Consider the following 20,605-nt stretch of genomic DNA (forward strand, 5'->3'; position numbering starts at 1 on the left):
TCATCTATTTACCATGAAGTAATGGAACTGGATGCTATGATCTTAGTTTTCTGAATGTTGAGCTTTAAGCCAGCTTTTTCACTCTCCTCTTTCACCTTCACCAAGAGGCTCTTTAGTTTCTCTTCACTTTTTACCATAAGGGTGATGTCATCTGCATATCTGAGGTTGTTGATATTTCTCCTGGCAATCTTGATTTCAGCTTGTGCTTCATCCAGTCTGGCATGTCATATGATGTACTCAACATGTAAGTTAAATAAGCAGGGTGACAATATACAGCCTTGATGTACTCCTTTTCCTATTTGGAACCAGTCCATTGTTCCATGTCCCTTCTAACTGTTGCTTCCTGACCTGCATACAGGTTTCTCAGGTGGCAAGTCAAGTGGTCTGGTATTTCCATTTCTTTAAGAATTTTCCACAATTTGTTGTGATCCAACATAGGCTTTGGCATAGTCAATGAAGCAGAAGTAGTTTTTTTTTTTTTTAATATTCTTCCTTTTTCGATGATGCTGTGGATATTGGCTATTGGATCTCTGGTTTCTCTGCCTTTTCTAAATCCAGCTTGAACATCTGGAAGTTCTCAATTCATGTACTGTTGAAACCTGGCTTGGAGAATTTTGAGCATTACTTTGCTAGCTTGTGAAATGAGTGTAATTGTGTGGTAGTTTGAACCTTTTTTGGTCTTGCCCTTCTTTGGGATTGGAATGAAAACTGACCTTTTCCAGTCCCTTGGCCACTGCTGAGTTTTCCAAATTTGCATAGAAAGCACAGAGCTGTGGTTGCTTTAGCCCCTCCTTCACTCTCCAAAGAGTCCTGGTTTAGATGAGAAATTACAGGACGTGCGTCTTGAGGGCCTGAGTGCAGTGCCTTTGAATCCCCAGCATGATAGCTCCTAAATCCTCATCTGCTCCCCTCTGAAGGAACCTCATCTGTTGTCATACTTGAGAACAGTAGAACCTGGTGTTTTAACCATGTGTGAGGGGCTGAAGCAGAAGGAAGAAAGCACTATCTTCTTTGGACTGCAGAGGGCAGTCTGATTCAGTCTGTCAGGACACCAAGGGCCAGCTGGGAAGGACACTTCCTTCCAGGCCCCGCTGGGCAAGAGGGGTCAGCCAGGCAGCGCCTCCTCAAAGACACCAGCTCATCAAGGACTCCAGCCCTAAATGCCCTGGTCCCCCCCCAGCTCCCCTCCCCATTCCTGAGCCGAGTACTCCAACCTCACCTCTGCCCCTCCCCATGCCCCCCAGAAAGAACATAAGCCCCCCTCCCTTCCAGCGAAGCGCCAGGTCCCACTCCTGTTGGCAGTCTCCACTGGAATGGCCCACAGCCCCTTGCAAACCAACTTGTCACTCCCCGCAGGAAAGCAGGACACTCTCCGGGGGATTTCGGTGAGCGTCTGTGGGGTGCTTTATCTCAGACCCTCGGCTAGCCCATCACACGTCACGGGAGCTCAGGAATTGGTAGCCTGTGTTCCTGTTTCATGCTCCAAGCTAAAATGACCTCTATCCTCAGCCTGGGGCCCCTCTCCCTGTCTCAGTTAACGAACGAAGTCCCCTCCCATCCACCTCCTGGTCCCTCTGACACCCACTCTGATTGCCACCCCCTGGATCCCACCTCATAGCTCACCTCCCCTCCCTTCCCGCGTCCTGGTTTAGTCCAGACCTACTCAGTGTTGCCTAGACCAGCACGTCTCTAGTCATAATGTACGTGCTGTGCTAAGTCACTTCAGTCGTGTCTGACCCTTTGCCACCCTGTGGACTGTAGCCCGCCAGGCTCCTCTGTCCATGAGGATTCTCCAGGCAGGAATACTGGAGCGGGTTGCCGTTTCCTTCTCCAGGGGATCTTCCCGACCCAGGGATGGAACCCAAGTCTCTTGGGCCTCCTGCACTGCACCAGCGCCGCCTGGCATAGAAACCACCCAGGGATCTCCTGAAGGGTAAGAGGCCTTGAGTTCCTAACAAGCTCCCAGGACCACGCTGGGGCAGCAGAGGCTTACCCCCCACACCCCCACAGCCCCCAGCCCCATCTTGGGTGGCTCATGAAGGCTTCTAGTGCTCACTCTGGAAACCTTCCTGGTAGCTCCTTGCTCAGGGTCAAGCCTATCCGCTTCAGTCTGTGTGAGACCCATCACTCTGCATATATTTAGATTTCAAACATCTGGAATCTGGACTTAGGCCCCAGGAGCTGGCATCTTTGTTCAATGCGCCCAGTGGTTCTCTTAATATAGGTTTGGGGAGGGGAGTTGTTTTGTTTTGGCTGCACCACACGGCTTGAAGGGGGGGGCGGTCTTAATTCCCCAACCAGGGATTGAACCTGGGCCCCGATAGTGAAAGTGCTGAGTCCTAATCACTGCACCACCAGGGAACTCTAGTAATGTAGGCTGTTGACGGAAAACAAGCACCAAGCCAGCCCCTTTAACCTGGCACTCTAGGGCCTTCTCAGTGCAGCCCCGTCTTTCTACCTTTGCTCTTCTCTGCTTCCTTCCCATACTGGAGCTCCAGCAGAGCAAGCCGTCCCCTCTCTGGACTGTAGGTCAGTGTCCGCCTCCCTCAAGCCTCTGTCCCTCCCCGCTGTGTCCTGGCTGGACCCCTCTGCGCCCGGCCTCTGCTACCTCCCAGGCGCAGCACAGCCCTCACCTGCCTTCCTTGGGGCTGCGGCGTTACGTCCAGAGCTGGGGGTGGGGCCTGGGAGGGGGCCTTGTTTCCTGCTCACCCTTCCCTGGAGCGGCTCTAGGGCAGGGACGGGGCCTTATTCATCTCCCCATTTCCAGGACCAGCATCTACCTGCCCCAGAGTCATTCCCCACAGAAGAGTATTACAAAGGCATCAGATGGAGTTAAAGGGGCAATTTTAATCCAGGGTATAGCTGGCTGACTTTGATGGATGTAGAAACAAAGTCTACTTTGTTGGAAATAGCCGTTTCGATGATCTCAGTTCCACAGAGCAGCGTGCCCCACGCCCCACAGCACTTAACGTTTGGTGGGCACACAAGTCCGGATTAAGTGCAAATCGCTAAAGTTCAGTGTGGGTTTGATGACTGTTTGAAGCGTTATTTTTGCACTGATTCGTGTTTATCAGGTAGCTTGTGTAAACCGTTTGGGGTGAACAGCCGGGGACTGGCAGGGTGTCATTGGGCACACGGTGTAAGTGCTTCGGTTCCCAGACTCTAGGTGGTGGGGTCGATTTGAACTCTGGACGGACTGATGCTGAAGCTGAAACTCTAGTACTTTGGCCACCTGATGCGAAGAGCTGACTCACTGGAAAAGACCCTGATGCTGGGAAAGATTGAAGTTGGGAAGGAGAAGGGGACGACAGAGGATGAGATGGTTGGATGGCATCACCGACGCGATGGACATGAGTCTGAGTAAACTCGGGGAGTTGGTGATGGACAGGGAAGCCTGGCGTGCTGCAGTCCATGGGGTCTCAAAGAGTGGGACACGACTGAGCGACTGAACTGGGCTGAGCTGAGTGTTTAGTGCCCTCTGCTGGTCCTACTGAGCAAAGCACCTGCTGCTCCCAGAGACACCTGCAGACCTCACGGGGGCTGATACCCGATGGGATAGTCTTGTCTGGGCTCCCCGTGGACCGCTGAGCATTTGGAAGAGAGGGGTTTTAAACTGACCTGTTGGTGAGAAGAATGTTCGGCCTAGGAGTTCTGCCTCTCTGTGTTATATTAAACCAGTTAGTACTTTCTAATTAATTACAGTTTACTCAAGTATTTTTTAGTGATCACATTTCTTTTTTTTTTTATTTCTTTATTGAAGTATCATTAATTTAAAATACTGTTAGTTTCAAGTGCACAGCAGGGTGATTCAGTTTTATATATATTCTTATATATATATAAGATTCAGTTGAGTTCAGTTCAGTCGCTCAGTCGTGTCCGACTCTTTGCGACCCCATGGACTGCAGCACATCAGGCTTCCCTGTCCATCACCAACTCCTGGAGTTTATTCAAACTCATGTCCATTGAGTCGGTGATGCCATCCAACCACCTCATCCTCTCTCGTCCCCTTCTCCTCCTGCCTTCAATCTTTCCGGGCATCAGGGTCTTCTTTTTCAGATTCTTTTCCATTATAGTTTATTACTAGATATTGAATGTAGTTCCCTGTGCTCTATAGTAGGCCCCTGTTGTCTACCTATTTCATGTATAATAGTGTGTATATGTTAATCCCAAACATCTCATTTATTTCTTTTTCGCCCCTTGTTCCCTTTTGGTAGCCATAGGTTTGATTTCTGTGTCTGTGAGTCTATTTCTGTTTTGTAAATAAGTTCATTTGTATCATTTTTTAGATTCCACATAGGTGAGATCATGACGTTTGTCTCTCTCTGACTTACTTCACTGAGTATAATAATCTCTAGGCTCATCCACGTTGCTGTAAGTGGCCTTATTTCATTGTAAGAGGAATGAGTTCCGTTCCACTGTGTATCTGTGCCACTTTTTTTCCATATATTAAGAGCACCGTGACAGTACTCAGTAACAATGTATTTAATGCACTGTATGCCGAGCTGCCTGTCAGGGGTTGAGAGCTTTTGCGTCCAATTGTTCTGGGTTCTGTTCGGGGCTCTTGCATTTCCTCTGAACAGAGTTCGAGCCGGTTCCCCCAAGGGGCCTCAGTTTCTCAGTCCTGGAGGGATAATTGAGGGTCTGGTACCCATAGAAAAGGTCTAGCACACAGTAGGCGCTCACAGAATGAGAGCTATTTTGTGCGTATGGCTTGCTTTCTAAATCTGAAATGTATTTTGGAAAGAAAAAAAAAGAGAGGAAGGGACTGGAAGTGTTGATTGGGACGATGGTAGTTGCTCGGGGATAATTGCCATAGATGCGCTCAGAATGGTCTCGTTCTAATAGCGGTGATTGCTGAGAGATGATTGGTACTTTTTTTTGCGCTCGCTCAGAAGCTCTCTCAGATTATGAGGAACCGTGTTTCTTGGCTTCGGCCCATTCATATTTCTGAGAGAGGCTTCTTGCTGGAAAGTGCTGCCTATGGGCCTGGGCACCCAGGCTGACCATGAATGGGTTTATGGATGAAACGGAAGAGGTTGTCCAGGAGAGAGGATGCGCCTGCCCTGGCAGCATCAGATCCCGCTCGGCAGGTGCCACTGCCCACCTTTACCTGCAGGGAGCAGGCGGGGTAGGAGGGCTTTCTCCACCACTCAGAGGTCATGTCAGGATTCCCAAGGGCCTGTGGTGTCTTGGCAAACTGCAGCGCCAAGTGGGAGTCACAGGCGACGTCCTGCAGGTCTCATGAGCCTTTTTCTCTGTTTAGCCATGTCACGGTCCAGGCTTGCCCAGTGCATCCATCCATCCACCCAATAGATACTTTCCTCTGCCCCAAAGTGCCCAAGTGGCTCTGCCAGATGAGCTGATCGCCCCCTGCCCCAGGCGGGGGCTTCCCTCTGCTTCCCCTGAGAGCTCAGACCCGAGCAGAGCCAGACGCAAGGCTGTCAGCCAGGAGTTGAGAAGCTTAGATGAGACGATGCATGAACACTGCAGGCCAAGTGCTCGGCTGAGAGGAGCAGCGACAGGACGCCAGAACCTCACCCCCGTGTCACCGCTCCCACCTCACCAGTGAGGGGACAGAGCTGGGCTTTATGACAATTAGTGAGGCTCTGGAGTGGGGACCAGTGGATGACCGGGGGCTGGAAGTGTTCGGGAAACTTTTCCTGTAGCTCGGGTGGGAGGCAATCCAGGCCAGCACCTGGGCATAAGGGCCAGGCTGTGGCTGTGGTTCTGACCACGGGGACAGCAGGGCTGGATCCTGTGCAGGTGGCCAGAGCCCCACTCCCGACCCCCCGGTCCTGTAACCACAGGCTGATCAACCCGCTCCTCCCTGAGCCTGCGATCCTTCCTGAGGGCAGTGATGCTGCCGTGAGGCAGCACAGGAACGCTCCGCCGTGTGCCGGCGGGCAGCGAACTGCTCCTACGTGTTCAGCAAGTTACCGTCGGCGGCAATCCAGAAGCCAGGCTGAGCCGCCTCTTTGAAGGGCTGTGAAGCTGCCGCTCAGAATCCCGGATGGCGTGTTGTTCTCAGAGTTTTTTCTCCCCAGGCACGTCCAAGTTCTTGTTTGTTTCCTCTCTCCCCCTTAAAATAGACAAACAAAAAAGGAAATTAACCTGAACAGCACGAGCGTCTATAACCTAAGGGTAGTTATGGAGTTCCTAACCAGGCTTGTTCTAAGTTGAAATTAATTCCCGAGTGCAGGTGGAAATCGTGCAGGTACACAGACCTCTCCTGCTAGACAGACCTCTCCCAAAGCACCCCCAGGCCACCCTGATCCCCAGCCCACCCTTTTTTTTTTTCCTGGATCCCTCTGTGTCTTCCTTGAATTTCCCGCCTTGTGGAGGCTGGCCAGCCCCAGGTGGGCGGTGGTGAGTCCTCTGAGCCCCTCCTGCCTCTTCCAGGGTCGCTATGGAGCCCTTCTGTCCGTTCCTGCTGGCCGGTGTTAGCCTGCCCCTAGCCAAGGCTCTCAAGGGCAACGAGACCACCACCACCACCACCACCGCTCAGAGCAACTGGACCTCCACAACTGCAGGTAAGACCCCGCCGCCTCTTCCCCGCTGCCCTCCCGCTCCCACGGCCCCCTGCCCCTCCTCCTGATGAGCTTGAGAGGTGATGGGCAGGTAAGTGGCTTCCTCAGCCTGCTTCTGACATTGCGAGTCTGTAAATCAAGCTGGCTAGGAACAGGTACCCAGGATTTGACCGGAGCAAAGCTGGGCACTCAGAAGGCAGCAGACATAGCCCCGGGCTGAGAGTCGGATCAGCTCTGGTGAGAGCAGGAAAAATACTCGACTGTGCGGGACCCAATTCAGACCAAACCTGAGCAAATACTGATGAGTCCACAGCAGGTATCTAAACACTGGCATTCACTAAGAAGTTAATATTTTGGACGATGAGATATTGGTATAGTAGTTGTGTTTATTTAAAAGAAAATAAGAGACAAAGGTCCAGATAGTCCAAGCTGTGGTGTTTCCAGTGGTCATGTACTGATGTGAGAGCTGAACCGTAAAGAAGGCTGAGTGCCGAAGAATTGATGCTTTCAAACTGTGGTGCTGGAGAAGGCTCTTGAGAGTCCCTTGGACAGCAAGGTGATCAAACCAGTCAATCCTAAAGGAAATTAACCCTGAATATTCATTGGAAGGACTGATGCTGATGCTGAAGCTCCAGTCCTTTGGCCACCTGATGTGAAGAGCCAACCCATTGAAGAAGACCCTGAAGCTGGGAAAGACAGAAGGCAGGAGGAGAAGGGGGCGACAGAGGGTGAGATGGTTGGATGGCATCACCGACTCGATGGACATGAGTTTGAATAAACTCCGGGAGTTGGTGATGGACAGGGAGGCCTGGTGTGCTGCAGTCCGTGGGGTCACAAAGAGTCGAATACGACTTAGTGATTGAACAACAAAGCGTCTGTACCTTTTAGAGATGCATACTTGAGTATGCAGAAGAAAGGGATGGGGTGTCTAGGGGTGACCTGGAAAAGAGTGGGTGGCCGGGCAGGAGGTGGGCAGGGCTGTGGGCTCACAGGGTTGATCCAAGAAAGTCTGGAGGCAGATCCACAGGGGTTTCTTATTCTAGCCTGTCACTGATTTCATACGTTGGAAGTTAGAAAGGAGGAAAGGAAAAAGAATGTTGGATACATGTGGCAAGAAAAACATGCTAGGTGCCCAGACAGGGAAAAGAAGAGCACACGTCATATGGTCCCACACGAGCGAAATGCCCGGCACAGGCTGATCACTGCAGGCAGCTGTGTACGAGTGGCTGACTGGGGCTTGGAGGTTGGGGAGTGGGGGCAGGGGACAGGGATCGACCACAGATGGGCAGGAGCGATCTCAATGGGTTGGTGAAGTTCTAAAGCTGGATGGTGGTGATGGCTGCACGATTGTGAATTTATTAAAACACATTGAATTGCGTGCTCCGAATGGGTGTGTTTTATAGCTGGTAAATTTCACCTCCATAAGACAAAGTAAATGCCACACAAAGTTAAAAGAAGAGGAGGGAAGGAGAGAAGAGGAGAAGCAAGAACAAACGCTGCTGAATTGCCCGCCTGTGTTCACACCTAGCTCTGCTGCTGAGCAGCTGAGTGGCCTCGGCCTTGAGTAAGTTGCTGCACCGCCTTGTGCCTCGTTGTCCCCATTTGCAAGATGTGATGATAGTACCCACTTCAGCCAGTGCTGAGCGGATTAAGACAGACAAATGTGCTGGGCTGTAGAGGACTCCTCAGTGTTGGCTGTTCGTAGCAGAAGAGTGTGCTGTAGGCGGCCTGTTCCCTGGCCAGACGCTCACCGCCCAGAGAGCTGGCTGTCCAGCATCTTCTAGCATCTCCTTCTTGGGTGTGTGCCTGACACAGACAGAGACCCCGCTGGGTGAGTTCCGAGCCCCCAAGGAGCTGATGGGGACGTCCTGGGCACCCCACGCCTCCCGGGTGGACTTGTAGGCCTGTCTGTGTCTGCTGGCTCCTGCCCGTGGTGGGCTCAGCAGGAGCCTGTAACTAGCAGGGGGCTGGACCCCCTCCCCCTACCCCTGGGGCTGTTGTCAGTCCCATCCAGCTGCTCCAGCCCCACCCCGTCCTTCCCCCGAGACTCCCAGATGTGACACTCTAGGACGTCTGTGATAGGCGTCACTTGGTATATGGGTCAGGGTTCTTCAGAAAAATGGGGTCCACGAGATGTACACTTATGTCTGTACCTATACTTGTTACAAGGAACTGGCTTGCTCGATTGTGGAGGCTGGTAAGTCCAAAATCTGCAGAGCCAGTGCTCTAGTTTCAGTCCAGAGACTGGCAGGCTGCTCTAGAAGCAGAAGGCGTGATGCCCCAGTTGGAGGCAGTCAGGCAGGAAGAATTCCCTCTTACTCACGGGGAGGCTCTGGCTTTTTGTTCTGTTCAGACCTTCAACTGATTGGATGTGGCCCACCCACCGTGAGGAGGGCAGTCTGCTTTTCTCAGACGTTGATTCTCATCCAAACAGCCTCCCTCTGGAAACACCCAGATTACTCAGATATATTGACCAATTATCTGAGCACTCTGTGGCCAGTCAAGTTGACCCATGAAATTAAGCATCACGACTTGGTCATGGCGAACCTTCGGGAAAACAAAAATTATCAACTTCCCTCCAGAAAGAGGTACACCAAGGTGATTAGAGTTGGTACCATTCAGCCTGGGGTCAGGAGTTCAAGCCCCATCCAGCCTGAGGGCCACATGTGATTTCCTGACTTTGAACAAACCTCCTACAAAGGCCCCTGAGAGTGGGGAGAATTGAGGTTCCCTGCTGACCTAGGTCTCCAGCCAGGAGAGCAGTTCCAGGCACCTGACCATCTTTGGCAACTAGCTGCACCGTCTTCATGTTGAAACTCCAGAGAAATCCACAGCCACAGAAAAGAAAAGGAAGACCAGAAATGGCAGCAGATAGAAGCTGCCTTCACCACGCTGCCTTGTTCCAAGCTGTTCCTCTGGGTACCGGGTCACTGGCAAGCACTGCAGCCTGGGACCCTCAGGACAGTGCTTCCCTGGGCCAGGCAGAGAGAAGCTGGCCTCTGCTGGCCCAGGGCTCAGCACCTGCAGGATCATTTAGCAAAACATTTCAACCCAGCAGAGCACACTTGGCCCAAAAGTAGGGAAGAAATGTCACAGTGGTGTTGATGCATCTGGAGGGGGCACCAGGGGCACCACCAGGGTGACTGGCTCCCCAGTCCTGCTGCTGCTGCTGCTGAATCACGTCAGTCGTGTCCACCTCTGTGCGACCCCACAGACGGCAGCCCACCAGGCTCCCCCGTTCCTGGGATTCTCCAGGCAAGAACACTGGAGTAGGGTGCCATTTCCTTCTCCAATGCATGAAAGTGAAAAGTGAAAGTGACGTCGCTCAGTTGCGTCTGACTCTTAGCGACCCCATGGACTGCAGCCCACCAGGCTCCTCCGTCCATGGGATTCTCCAGGCAAGAGTACTGGAGTGGGGTGCCATTGCCTAGGGAGCCCCCAGTCCTAGGCTCACCTAAAAATAAAATGACTGACTGATAACTCAGCTCTCTGGGGCAGAGGCTGCCCAGGTGGCGCTCGTGGTAAAGAACCCGCCTGCCAATTCAGGAGACGTAAGAGACGTGGGTTCGATCCCTGGCTGGGGAAGATCCCCTGGAGGAGGGCGTGGCACCCCACTCCAGGATCCTTGCCTGGAGAATCCCATGGACAGAGGAGCCTGGTGGGCTACTGTCCACGGGGTTGCACAGAGTCGGACATGACTGAAGTGACTTAGCACACCAGGGCTGAGGCAGAACCAAGCGGCTGCCCCACCCCCTGCTGCCCAGCCCTGCCTCACAGGGCCGTCCATCCCAGCGGGCAGTCTGCACAAGTTGAAGTACACAGACGCACTGCTGAGGCCAGAACTCCCAGGACAGCCCCCAACTTTTAATTTCCAGGACCAGATTCCGTGCACGCCAGTGCACACACGTGCACACCTCTAGGTGTGTGGGCGTGTGTGTTTGCACGAACATCTGTCCACACCTGACTTGGAGTACTGGCTGCATAGAGTTGGGGGAGATTTGGGGGGAAGGCTGCCCCGAGTGGGCCACCAGCCTACTTACCTCCGGGAAAGCCCTCCTCTGCTCCCCCCACGCGGACCCTCAGCCCCACCCAGTCTGAGCTACCTCAGTGTGAAATGAAAACAGAAAGTGACTCAAATTTCCTCTTAGTCACCACGCCGACTTCCCATGCAGAGCCCATTGGTGGCCCCGGGTGGGACACAACCCAGCCTGCGGAGGCCCAGGTTGGCTTTCAAAACTGTATTTAGATTGAATTGCTCACCGATATTTAAAAATCTGATTATTTTTACATAAAAATGGAGATTTCTCCTTTTGGTGAATTAGAGAATTAAGCTCTTGAGCTGCATCTTTCCTTGGTCCCAGTGGGCTGGGGTTGAGACGTGTCCAGTCCAGCAAGACAGACACGCACACCCCCAGCTCCCCCGAGCTCCCCCCGAGCCTGGGGGAGCCTGGGGGTCCCCACCTGGCCCCTGACTTCCAGAAGAGAGGCAGCTGTGACATCTGACAGAAAGCCAGAGCAGGGAATCCCATTTGCCACTGTGCTTCTGTCCACGTGCTTCAGCCCCTCTCTGGGGGCTTGGGCCATTCAGCCCCGGTCCTTGCAGGAGTGCCCTGGAATGTGAGGTGCTTCTTGGGGAGTGAGGGCATTTTGGTGAGGAGGGGGCATCCTGAGGAGGCATGAGCTGAGTCAGCGTCGGGGGAGGAGGTGGGGTCTGAGGGTGGCAGCCAGGCCCCCAGAGCCGGCTGGAATTCGGGCTTGGAGGCAGGTCGCGGGCAGCCACGTTTTGTCCAGGGATGGGGGAACCTGCCAATGGAGGTAAGGGGTGAAAGTGGAGCGAAGGTGAGTCTGGGCAGGCCGGACCGGAAGCTCGCAGCTCTGAGGGGCCAGCTCGCCACGGGGCGACAGTTCTCTGTCCAGCCGAGGGCCAGACTGCTGACCTGTGCCCTGAGCTCGTGTGGAGGCCTGGGGCTCTCCCCACCCATCCTGGGACAGAGCAGGGAGACGTCTGCACCCCCTCTCTCCTCCATCTCCTGTTATGGGGAGCGTCAGGTGCCCAGGACCTGGGGAAACAGGCCACAGGGAGGTCTGGGCCCTCCCTGACCCTGCAGCAGGGGGCCTCAGGCCGGTCAGGTAACCGGATCCCTGGATCAGGCTCTTCTCAACGACACCACCGTGCATCTAAGTGGAGGCGCCTGGGCAGATACCAGAGGCCAGGATGGTGGACTGCATGGCAAACCTGTGACGCGGGGAGCCAGCATCCAAGATGAGGGGCTCTGGAAGGAGAGAAGGTGCAAGCTGTGTAAAGCAAGGCGCTGGTGTCCAGGGTGAAGGACTGTTGAAGGACAGGCTTTACAAACTGTTAAGTGGGGTTTTGGTATCAGGGAAGAAGGCTCCCTAGGGAGGGATTGCTTTGCAAACTGTGAAGCGGGGCGCTGGTGTCCGGGAAGAAGGGCTGATGGGATGGACGGATGGGTGGCCTGGGAAGCGAGGCCTGGCGTCAGCAAGAGGGGCTGCTGGGGTGGGGGCCACTCGGCACACCATGAGCCTGGTGCTGGGGGCCGCCCCTGCCCAGACCCCCGCTGCCCTCCTGGGGGAGTCCTGACGGGGGGCCCGCTTCCCCCAGGCCCCCCGGCCCCCGGTGCACTGCAGCCCCTGCTGGCCTGGCTCCTGCTGCCGCTGCTAGCCTTCCTGCTCTTTCTGCTGCTCGCCGCCTACTTCTTCAGGTAGGAGTGTCCGGGCCGCTGACTCGCCCCAACCTGCTGGGGAGGAAATGATGCGGAGAGGGAGGCTGTGACGGGGCGGGAGGGCGGGGCCGGGTGGCTTAGGGCAGGGCAGCGGGCAGGGACCCGGGACCCGGGCGGGCAGCAGCTCAGCCATGAGCAGCAGAAGCAGCTTCTCCCGGCTCACCTGGTGGGTATCCCCTGCTGGGTATCCCCTGCTGGGTCACCCCGGGGGCTCTGGGCTGGCTCCCTGGACTGACCCCCTAATGGTCTGTGTCTCTAAGGTTCCGGAAGCAGAGGAAGGCGGTGGTTAGTGCCAACGACAAGAAGATGCCCAACGGGATCCTTGAAGAGCAAGGTAAGGGGGACCCAGACGGAGCTGGGCGGAGGCGTGCCTTCCTCGCAGCTTAAAGTTTAAACGATAAACCCCTCCAGCCCTGCGACTCTCATCTGGCATTACCTGGCATCATGCTGTCTTTTATAGTCAGTGCTTCCCCGTTGCAGAGCTTTCGTCATCTTCTCTCCGATGTGAAACAGACGTTTTGAGGCATTTCAGTTTGTGGCTTTGTAGGGAGACGGCATTTCACATCCTGTTGTTTTTACAGGATTTTGAAACATCTAACATTTATTGAGGCATCTTAGATCAGCCTTCGATGAGACAGGTGGGCTCATCAACAACCTTTTCAGAAGGGCCCTCCTTGCCCCCGAATCCGCACTGCTTTTCAGGTCAGAAGGGAACTGACAGAACAACGCGGAGGGTCAGGGGCGTTCCCTACCATTGTTTTTAGGTTCCAAATTCAGCTGCTAACTTGTAGATGCCCCTTTACAAAGGCACATTGGTTTTCTTCCCACGTGTTGAGATGTCCAAGAGAGGTGAGTGAGGCAGAAGCTGTTAAAAATACCAGTTCACACCAGTGACTCTGACTTCCTCAGTCAGCTTGCTGCCGGCTGGTTCCGTGGTTTGGGGGAACAGGGGTGCTGTCAGACTTCACCTGAATTGCACAACTGACCCAGGACTCTGCAGAGTTCTCAGCAGCAAGGGACCTCGGCCAGACCCAGGAGGGCAGTTTTGCGGGGCCGGGGGAACCCGAGACCACGCTTAGATGATGGCACATGGCCTCCAGGCTCCTCCTTCCTGCCTCCTGCTCCCGCCCCGCCCGCCCCAACAGCCGGGGTGGGGTGAGGAGGGTATGACTAGCAAGGCTGCCTAGCTCATTCTGGAGCGTTGTCTCTGGGAGGGGTGAGCCCTTGGTGGTAGTTCTTGACTGAGCGTAGGAACAGCTCAGCAGGCGGGGACCGGCCCTGCCTCCAGGGACAGCAGAGAGATGTGGCCTCGTGGAGGACAGCGGCTCCTTCTCCAGGACGAGAAGCACGTGCCGCGGGGGTCGCTGTCTGTCTCGCTGAGTTTGTGAAGGCAGCTTGTCTGGAGACCCCCTTGAAGTCTGGCCCTTGTCCTTTTCGAAGCCTCTAGCCCCTCCCCCTCAAAAACCCAAGGGTGCTTTCTCTTATTTCTCCTGGAGCTGATGGGGTTTGAGTAACTGTTGCAACGGTTACTGCTGTTACCTTTGTTAACCAGGACTATCTGTTACAAAGATAAGGCTATGGGGCCTCCTATCTGGACAGTTTCCCAGTATGTTACCAGTTTGTGCCCATGGGGGTCTCCTATCTGGACAGTTTCCCAGTATGTTACCAGTTTGTGCCCATGGGGGTCTCCTATCTGGACAGGTTCCCAGTATGTTACCAGTTTGTGCCCATGGGGGCCTCTTAACTGGACAGTTTCCCGGTATGTTACCAGTTTGTGCCCATGGGGGCCTCCTAACTGGACAGGTTCCCAGTATGTTACCAGTTTGTGCCCATGGGGGCCTCTTAACTGGACATGTTCCCAGTATGTTACCAGTTTATGCCCATGGGGGCCTCCTATCTGGACAGGTTCCCAGTATGTTACCAGTTTATGCCCATGGGGGCCTCCTAACTGGACATGTTGCCAGTATGTTACCAGTTTATGCCCATGGGGGTCTCCTAACTGGACAGGTTCCCAGTATGTTACCAGTTTATGCCCATGGGGGTCTCCTAACTGGACAGTTCCCAGTATGTTACCAGTTTGTGCCCATGGGGGCCTCCTATCTGGACAGGTTCCCAGTATGTTACCAGTTTGTGCCCATGGGGGCCTCTTAACTGGACAGTTTCCCGGTATGTTACCAGTTTGTGCCCATGGGGGCCTCCTAACTGGACAGGTTCCCGGTATGTTACCAGTTTGTGCCCATGGGGGCCTCCTAACTGGACAGGTTCCCAGTATGTTACCAGTTTATGCCCATGGGGGTCTCCTATCTGGACAGTTCCCAGTATGTTACCAGTTTGTGCCCATGGGGGCCTCCTAACTGGACATGTTCCCAGTATGTTACCAGTTTGTGCCCATGGGGGCCTCCTGACTGGATAGGTTCCCAGTGTGTTACCAGTTTGTGCCCATGGGGGCCTCCTAACTGGATAGGTTCCCAGTGTGTTACCAGTTTGTGCCCATGGGGGCCTCCTAACTGGACAGGTTCCCAGTATGTTACCAGTTTATGCCCATGGGGGTCTCCTATCTGGACAGTTCCCAGTATGTTACCAGTTTGTGCCCATGGGGCCTCCTATCTGGACAGGTTCCCAGTATGTTACCAGTTTGTGCCCATGGGGGCCTCTTAACTGGACAGTTTCCCGGTATATTACCAGTTTGTGCCCATGGGGGCCTCCTAACTGGACAGGTTCCCAGTATGTTACCAGTTTGTGCCCATGGGGGTCTCCTAACTGGACAGGTTCCCAGTATGTTACCAGTTTGTGCCCATGGGGCCTCCTATCTGGACAGGTTCCCAGTATGTTACCAGTTTGTGACCATGGGGGTCTCCTATCTGGACAGGTTCCCAGTATGTTACCAGTTTGTGCCCATGGGGGCCTCTTAACTGGACAGTTTCCCGGTATGTTACCAGTTTGTGCCCATGGGGGTCTCCTAACTGGACAGGTTCCCAGTATGTTACCAGTTTGTGCCCATGGGGCCCTCCTAACTGGACAGCTTCCCAGTGTGTTACCAGTTTGTGCCCAGAAACCTGTCCTTACTCAACTCTCTTCCAAGCCTGGAGTGTAAAGGTGCCTAAGTCCTTTGTAGAAGGAGCAGGGGGCAGGCACAAAGACAGCTGGGTGGGTAGGTGAGTGAGCTGGGAGGATAAGGCATCTCTGGTAGGCAAGAGCAGGTAACACCAGCCAGAGGGGGCTGTCCAGCCGTCACAATGAGTGATGAGGGTATATTGTAGGAGACAGAGCTTGCCTTCAGCTGCTCATGGTCTGAGAGGAACATGCCCCTCCAGCTGCGTCATTCCTCCAGGAGGTTGTCCGTCTGTCTGGTTAGTAAGTCACCCGCCCATCTGGGAGCACGGCTCAATGGCCCTGCGTTTCTGTTGACCCCACAGAGCAGCAGAGGGTGATGCTTCTCAGCAGGTCCCCGTCGGGGCCGAAGAAGTACTTCCCCATCCCCGTGGCACACCTGGAGGACGAGATCCGTGCCCGCTCGGCAGACGACTGCAAGCGGTTTCGGGAGGAGTTCAATGTGAGTCTGGGCCCTCTGTCTCGTCACGTGGAAGGAAGCTGGGATGTGGGGTGTTGTCTCACATGATAAATTACCCCAAAGGCGCAGAACGCTCACATCCACCATGATGCAGCCCCCAAACCGGGGTTCCGAGGAAACCCGGCTTCTGCCGCGGTGCCCTCCACTGACCCTCATCCCCATTGATAAGATGAGATGGTTGAGGGGGAGCTTCAGAGCCTCCTTCCAAGTCACACACCCTGAGCGCTGAGTTCTGAATCAAGTAAGAAGGCAGCGCCGTTATCCCAGTGATGTGCAAGACCAGGACGAGCGGACCGTGGGGTGGCAGTTTGATGCTGAGCGCTAAAGAGCCCTCGGACCATCCTGCACAACCTCAGTTAGACGGTCAAGGGGGCGGCCGAGAGGGGACATCACCCTGCCTCCACCGCTGAGTCAGGGTGTTGGTCCTGCTACCGCTGTTTTGGATAACCATGACAATGTCAAAGCTAACTAAGATGAATTTAACCAACTGGTCCAGCCTGCTGGCAGCAAACAGATCCTCCTAACTCTCAACAAAAATGCAAGTGTACGATAGTGACACCTCCCCTTGAGTGGCTAATATTCAATGTCCCATGAATTGTGAAGCTGCTAGACAGAGAGATGATAGGTAGAGAGACAGACAGACAGCTAGACAGACAGACACATAGAGAGACAGACAAGTGGGTGGGTAGGGAGATGCGCGCATAGATAACAATAGAGGGATGGAGGGACAGGTGGACAAATAGATGCTTGGATACACAAGCAGACAGACAGACACTGGGAAAGGTTGTCTTGGATTTGGCTGCTCAGTGTTTATCCCTGGTCATGTATGAGTCTCTGTTTATGCATCTTCCCCATTTCATAAATGTCCGCGCGCCAGCATCGAGCCTGAAAGCAGGCGGCTTTCCAGCAGGAGGGCCCCCTGGTCCTGACTCTGCCCCTGCCACCCCGGCCCCGACATGTCAGTTCGTCTCCTGGAAGCCGGTTTCCTTCATCATGAATGAGCCGGGTGGGAAGATGCCTTAATGACCTCCCAGGTCAAGTATGAGGCTCAGACTTTGTGAAAAGCAAAGATGGTACAATTGTGGTCTCTGAAGACAGGGTGACTCCGGCTGCAGGCAAGTGACTTTTCACCCAGAAGCAGCCGTGGAAGGAACAGCAGGCTGATGGCGCATTTAGACTGTACTTTTGGCTTATTTTTTTTTTAACACACGTCCTCTTTTGCCTTTATCTTGCTTCCTTTTAATTGTTTCCAAATGTGTCCCTTTTTGGGGGGAAATTAGGTCATAGTGAAAGACAGCTCCAGGCAGTATTGTTTTGCAGCCTCTCAGCCTGACAGCAGAAGTTAATTCTCCAGTTTTCAAAATGACTATCCAAGTTGGCGGCTGCAGGACCGCTTCCCCACCTCCCTTCTCATCCCGTTTCCTCTGGTATTTGTGTTTCTCCGTGTGGAGGCTGGTGACTGGCCTTGCAGAGGGAGGGCTGAGTCAGAACTCACTGGCTGAGCCACAAATCTCAGAAGTTAGGGCCCGAAAAGACAGTCAGGCAGGTTAGGCCCTTGCCCCAGATGCAGTGTATAAGGGGACCCCAAAACACCTCATTGTCTGGATAGACACTATTTTCATACAGCTTTTAAAAATAGATCCAAGCCATCCATGTTGAACAAAATAGCAATTAATAATCGTAAATAAAGACCAGGTCCCTCTGGTGTCTTCTGTGACCCCAAGCTCCAACGGGGCTTGTGACCCCACTGTTAATTGATCCTGCGTTTACTTAATAGTTTGATATTTTGGTCATGGATTTGTGTGTGTGTGTGTTAATTTAGGGGTCTTTTAGACATTGAAATCAAACGTGCTTTTTCTTAACCCCTGGGTTCTTCGGAATACTCCTTTCCGCTTTGCAACCAAAGCAAGCGCCTTGCCCTGCTTACCCCACTGCTGCCACTAAGCAGCCTTCCCGGCCACCCCCCTGCCCACTGCCTCCGCTCAGGGAAGGGCCAAGAGGGAGGGTCAAGAGATCAGAGTCCAGAGAGGACGTGGAGTCCGGTCCTGGCTCTGGGGGACCCTGAGCGACTGCCAGACCAGGGCAACTGCCCAGTCCGCTCCTCTCAAGTGAGCGGGCAGCCCCTGCTAAGAGCATCGCGACCACCACGACCTGCCCACGTGTGGCTCCGCAGGTGCCCACGCTTGCCATGGGTGCACACGCCTCTTTTTCCTTTTCTCGCCCTCTGTCCTGAGCCGGGAAACGGATGGGTCTCAGAGTAGTCGATCTGGAGGAGTTTGGGCTGGTGCGCCTTGGCCAATTGAAGGTGACATGAATTTGAAGTTAACAAGGCCCTGGCTCTGGGAGCCTTTTGGAGGGGTGATGGAGGCACCAAGGCAGGAGGCCGGCTGCCCACGTGCCTGCCCAGGCCTGCTTCTCACCAGCCTGGAGGGCTTGGGCAACGTGCGGCACCTCTGCCTCGGTTTCCTCGTCTGTGAAACAAGGCCCTCCCCGCCCCCGCAGGAGTGTCTCAGCCCATGAAAGAGCTAAGCCATGTGTCCCGTGTCTGCAGGAGAGGGGTCTGAGCACCATCCTGCTCAGGACGACTTCTATGATGGTCCAGTCGGCTGTCCGCTCGCTGTGGTAGAATGCTGAGCTCGCAAAGGCTGTTCCAGGCCCCTGGTTGAGTCCTGCAGGCGTCTCTCTCCAGATAGCTCCTCCCAGGAGCTTCTGTCCCTCCCCTGCGGGTTATTTCAAGCCCAGTGCCTCGAATTGACCTAACCCTAAGTGCTGCAGGAAGGGCCAGGGAGGCACCCCAAGGGGAGGGCCCGGCATGTACACACCAGGATGAGGGAAAGGAATGTGTGCGTGTCTTTGTGTGCGACACACATGTTCCTTGAAAAGGAGGAAAGGAAAGGAAAGTTAGTCATACAGTCATGTCCAGCTCTTTGCGACCCCATGGACTGTAGCCTGGCAGGTCCTCTGTCCATGGGATTCTCCAGGCAAGAATACTGGAGTGGGTTGCCATTTCCCTTCTCCAGGGGAGCTTCCTGACCCAGGGATCGACGCCGGGTCTCCTGCATTGCAGGCAGATTCTTTTACCAACTGAGCTACTATGAAACCTCACCTCAGACAAACCAACAACCCTTTTCAGTCAACATACATAAGAGAACAATCGATCACAGTTTATTTATCCGTCAGGGGCCACAGGCATAACACTCACTCTGGGCTCAATGGGCAGTGGCCCAGGAATGGCAGAGCACCCCCCGAGGAGCCCCGCTATTTATCCTGAGCCGTCAGAGCTCAGAGATGTGATTCCCTGGGTAGCTGACAGCAGGAGAAACGCTGGCCTGCTCGGAGGGGCTGTTTCTTTCCGAGTGCTTGGAAACGGGGTACAGGGCCCAGGGCGCTTTGCCTCTGTTGCCGTGTGGCCCCCTGTGCCACCGCCCTTGGAGTCGGGACGTCACCCTGTGTCCCGGCTCTGTTCTCGGGTCACGGCTGGGGGTGTCACAGCCCAGTCCATCCTCACCACTCGGGCGTCTCCACGCCACTCCTGCAGCCCCGCCCCGTATCCCCCTCTTCTTCCGAGGAAAAGGGAGGCTTTTTTTTTTAATAAATTAATTGTAACAGAGCATTCTTAGAGCAGATTTAGGTTTACAGAAAAATTGTGCAGAAAGTACCAGGTTCCCGGACATGTGTTCTTCCCTTCAGTTTCCTGGTGATCGCTGTCTTGCCTGAGTGTGTTACCCTCGTCACAACCGATGAATCAATATCGACTCGTGATCACAGCTGCAGGTCAGATCAGGGCGCCAGAGCTGCACATTCTGTGGGTTTTAACTAACCCGTCATGTCATGCGCCCCCTCCCCCCGCCATGATGGTCCCATGCCTCTTTTATTTTCAGGGCTGAGGTCAAAAATAGCTTTGAGGTGAAAAAGAGAAGGCTCTAGAACGTGGTAACACGTTTCATGTTGAGGTTTGGTCAGGAAGCTCAGTGTTAAGAGCTTTGATGAAGAGCCAAGAGCTCCCCGTGGCAGTGGAGGTACTGGCCTGGCGGAGACCTTGCCCACTGGCCTTGCCCAGGCGCCCACCGGGCTGGCCTCTACACTGACCTGGGCAGAGCCTTTGCCTGTGGCCACTGGGTGTGGAGTTGGGGAGAGGACACGGGCTGGCAGGGGCTGAGTCTGTGGTAGAGAAACCTCCCGCCCTGGGAGAAGGGGGCCCTGACTCAGGACTTTGACCCCAGGCTGGGCCCCAGTCTCCTGGGCCCTGATCACCAGACCCCGGAAGCCCCTGCTTGTCCCCACACTTCAAGGAAGATAGTGTCCTTCTCGGGGTCCAGGTGCCAGCTCCAGGTCCCCTCCCACTATCCGCTGCTCGCCAGGCAGGCGACTCTGGACAACTCCGCCACCACCTTGGGCTTCTGTTTGCTCATCTAAGAGCAGGAGGGATGGTCTTGGTGTCACCTGATGCTAGGTGGGTTGTGCAGGCCGGTGATCCAGCCCTTCCCCAGTGCCCGGCCCATCAAAAATACTAGATAGACGTTAACACTACTGACTCGAGTCCCAGTGGCCCCTGGTTCACCTGACGGTCAGGTTGGATGATGAAGGAGGTTCAGAAGGCTCTTTCCCACTGTGCTCTTGGAGAAGCACCGCCCCCCCTACCCCGCGCATGGACCCTCCCCAGCAGCGAGCAAACGTGGGAGGAAGTTTGGCTCCAACAAGAGCCGAGAGACTCTGAGTGGCAGAAAGAACTAGAAGTCAGGATGGAGGCTCATACCTGCTAT

General features: G+C 54.4%; 1 protein-coding gene across 3 annotated transcripts in view; it reads left to right on the top strand.

Annotated features, from left to right (window-relative positions):
- Positions 1 to 20,605, top strand: part of PTPRE (protein tyrosine phosphatase receptor type E) — a 179,376-nt gene that overhangs the window by 126,749 nt on the left and 32,022 nt on the right. For 2 of the 3 annotated variants that reach the window (XM_040254775.1, XM_040254776.1), the window contains 4 exons: positions 6,400 to 6,530; positions 12,151 to 12,250; positions 12,532 to 12,605; positions 15,688 to 15,824. In XM_040254775.1, coding sequence (XP_040110709.1) covers positions 6,407 to 6,530; positions 12,151 to 12,250; positions 12,532 to 12,605; positions 15,688 to 15,824 — 435 coding nt within the window. In that variant the 5' untranslated portion in view covers positions 6,400 to 6,406. Of the gene's footprint in view, positions 1 to 6,399; positions 6,531 to 12,150; positions 12,251 to 12,356; positions 12,438 to 12,531; positions 12,606 to 15,687; positions 15,825 to 20,605 lie in introns of those variants that run through there. The other variant, XM_040254777.1, reaches the window with a different exon arrangement.

Source organism: Oryx dammah, unplaced genomic scaffold, assembly GCF_014754425.2.
Source record: "Oryx dammah isolate SB20612 unplaced genomic scaffold, SCBI_Odam_1.1 HiC_scaffold_14, whole genome shotgun sequence".
Classification (NCBI taxonomy): Eukaryota; Metazoa; Chordata; class Mammalia; order Artiodactyla; family Bovidae; genus Oryx; species Oryx dammah.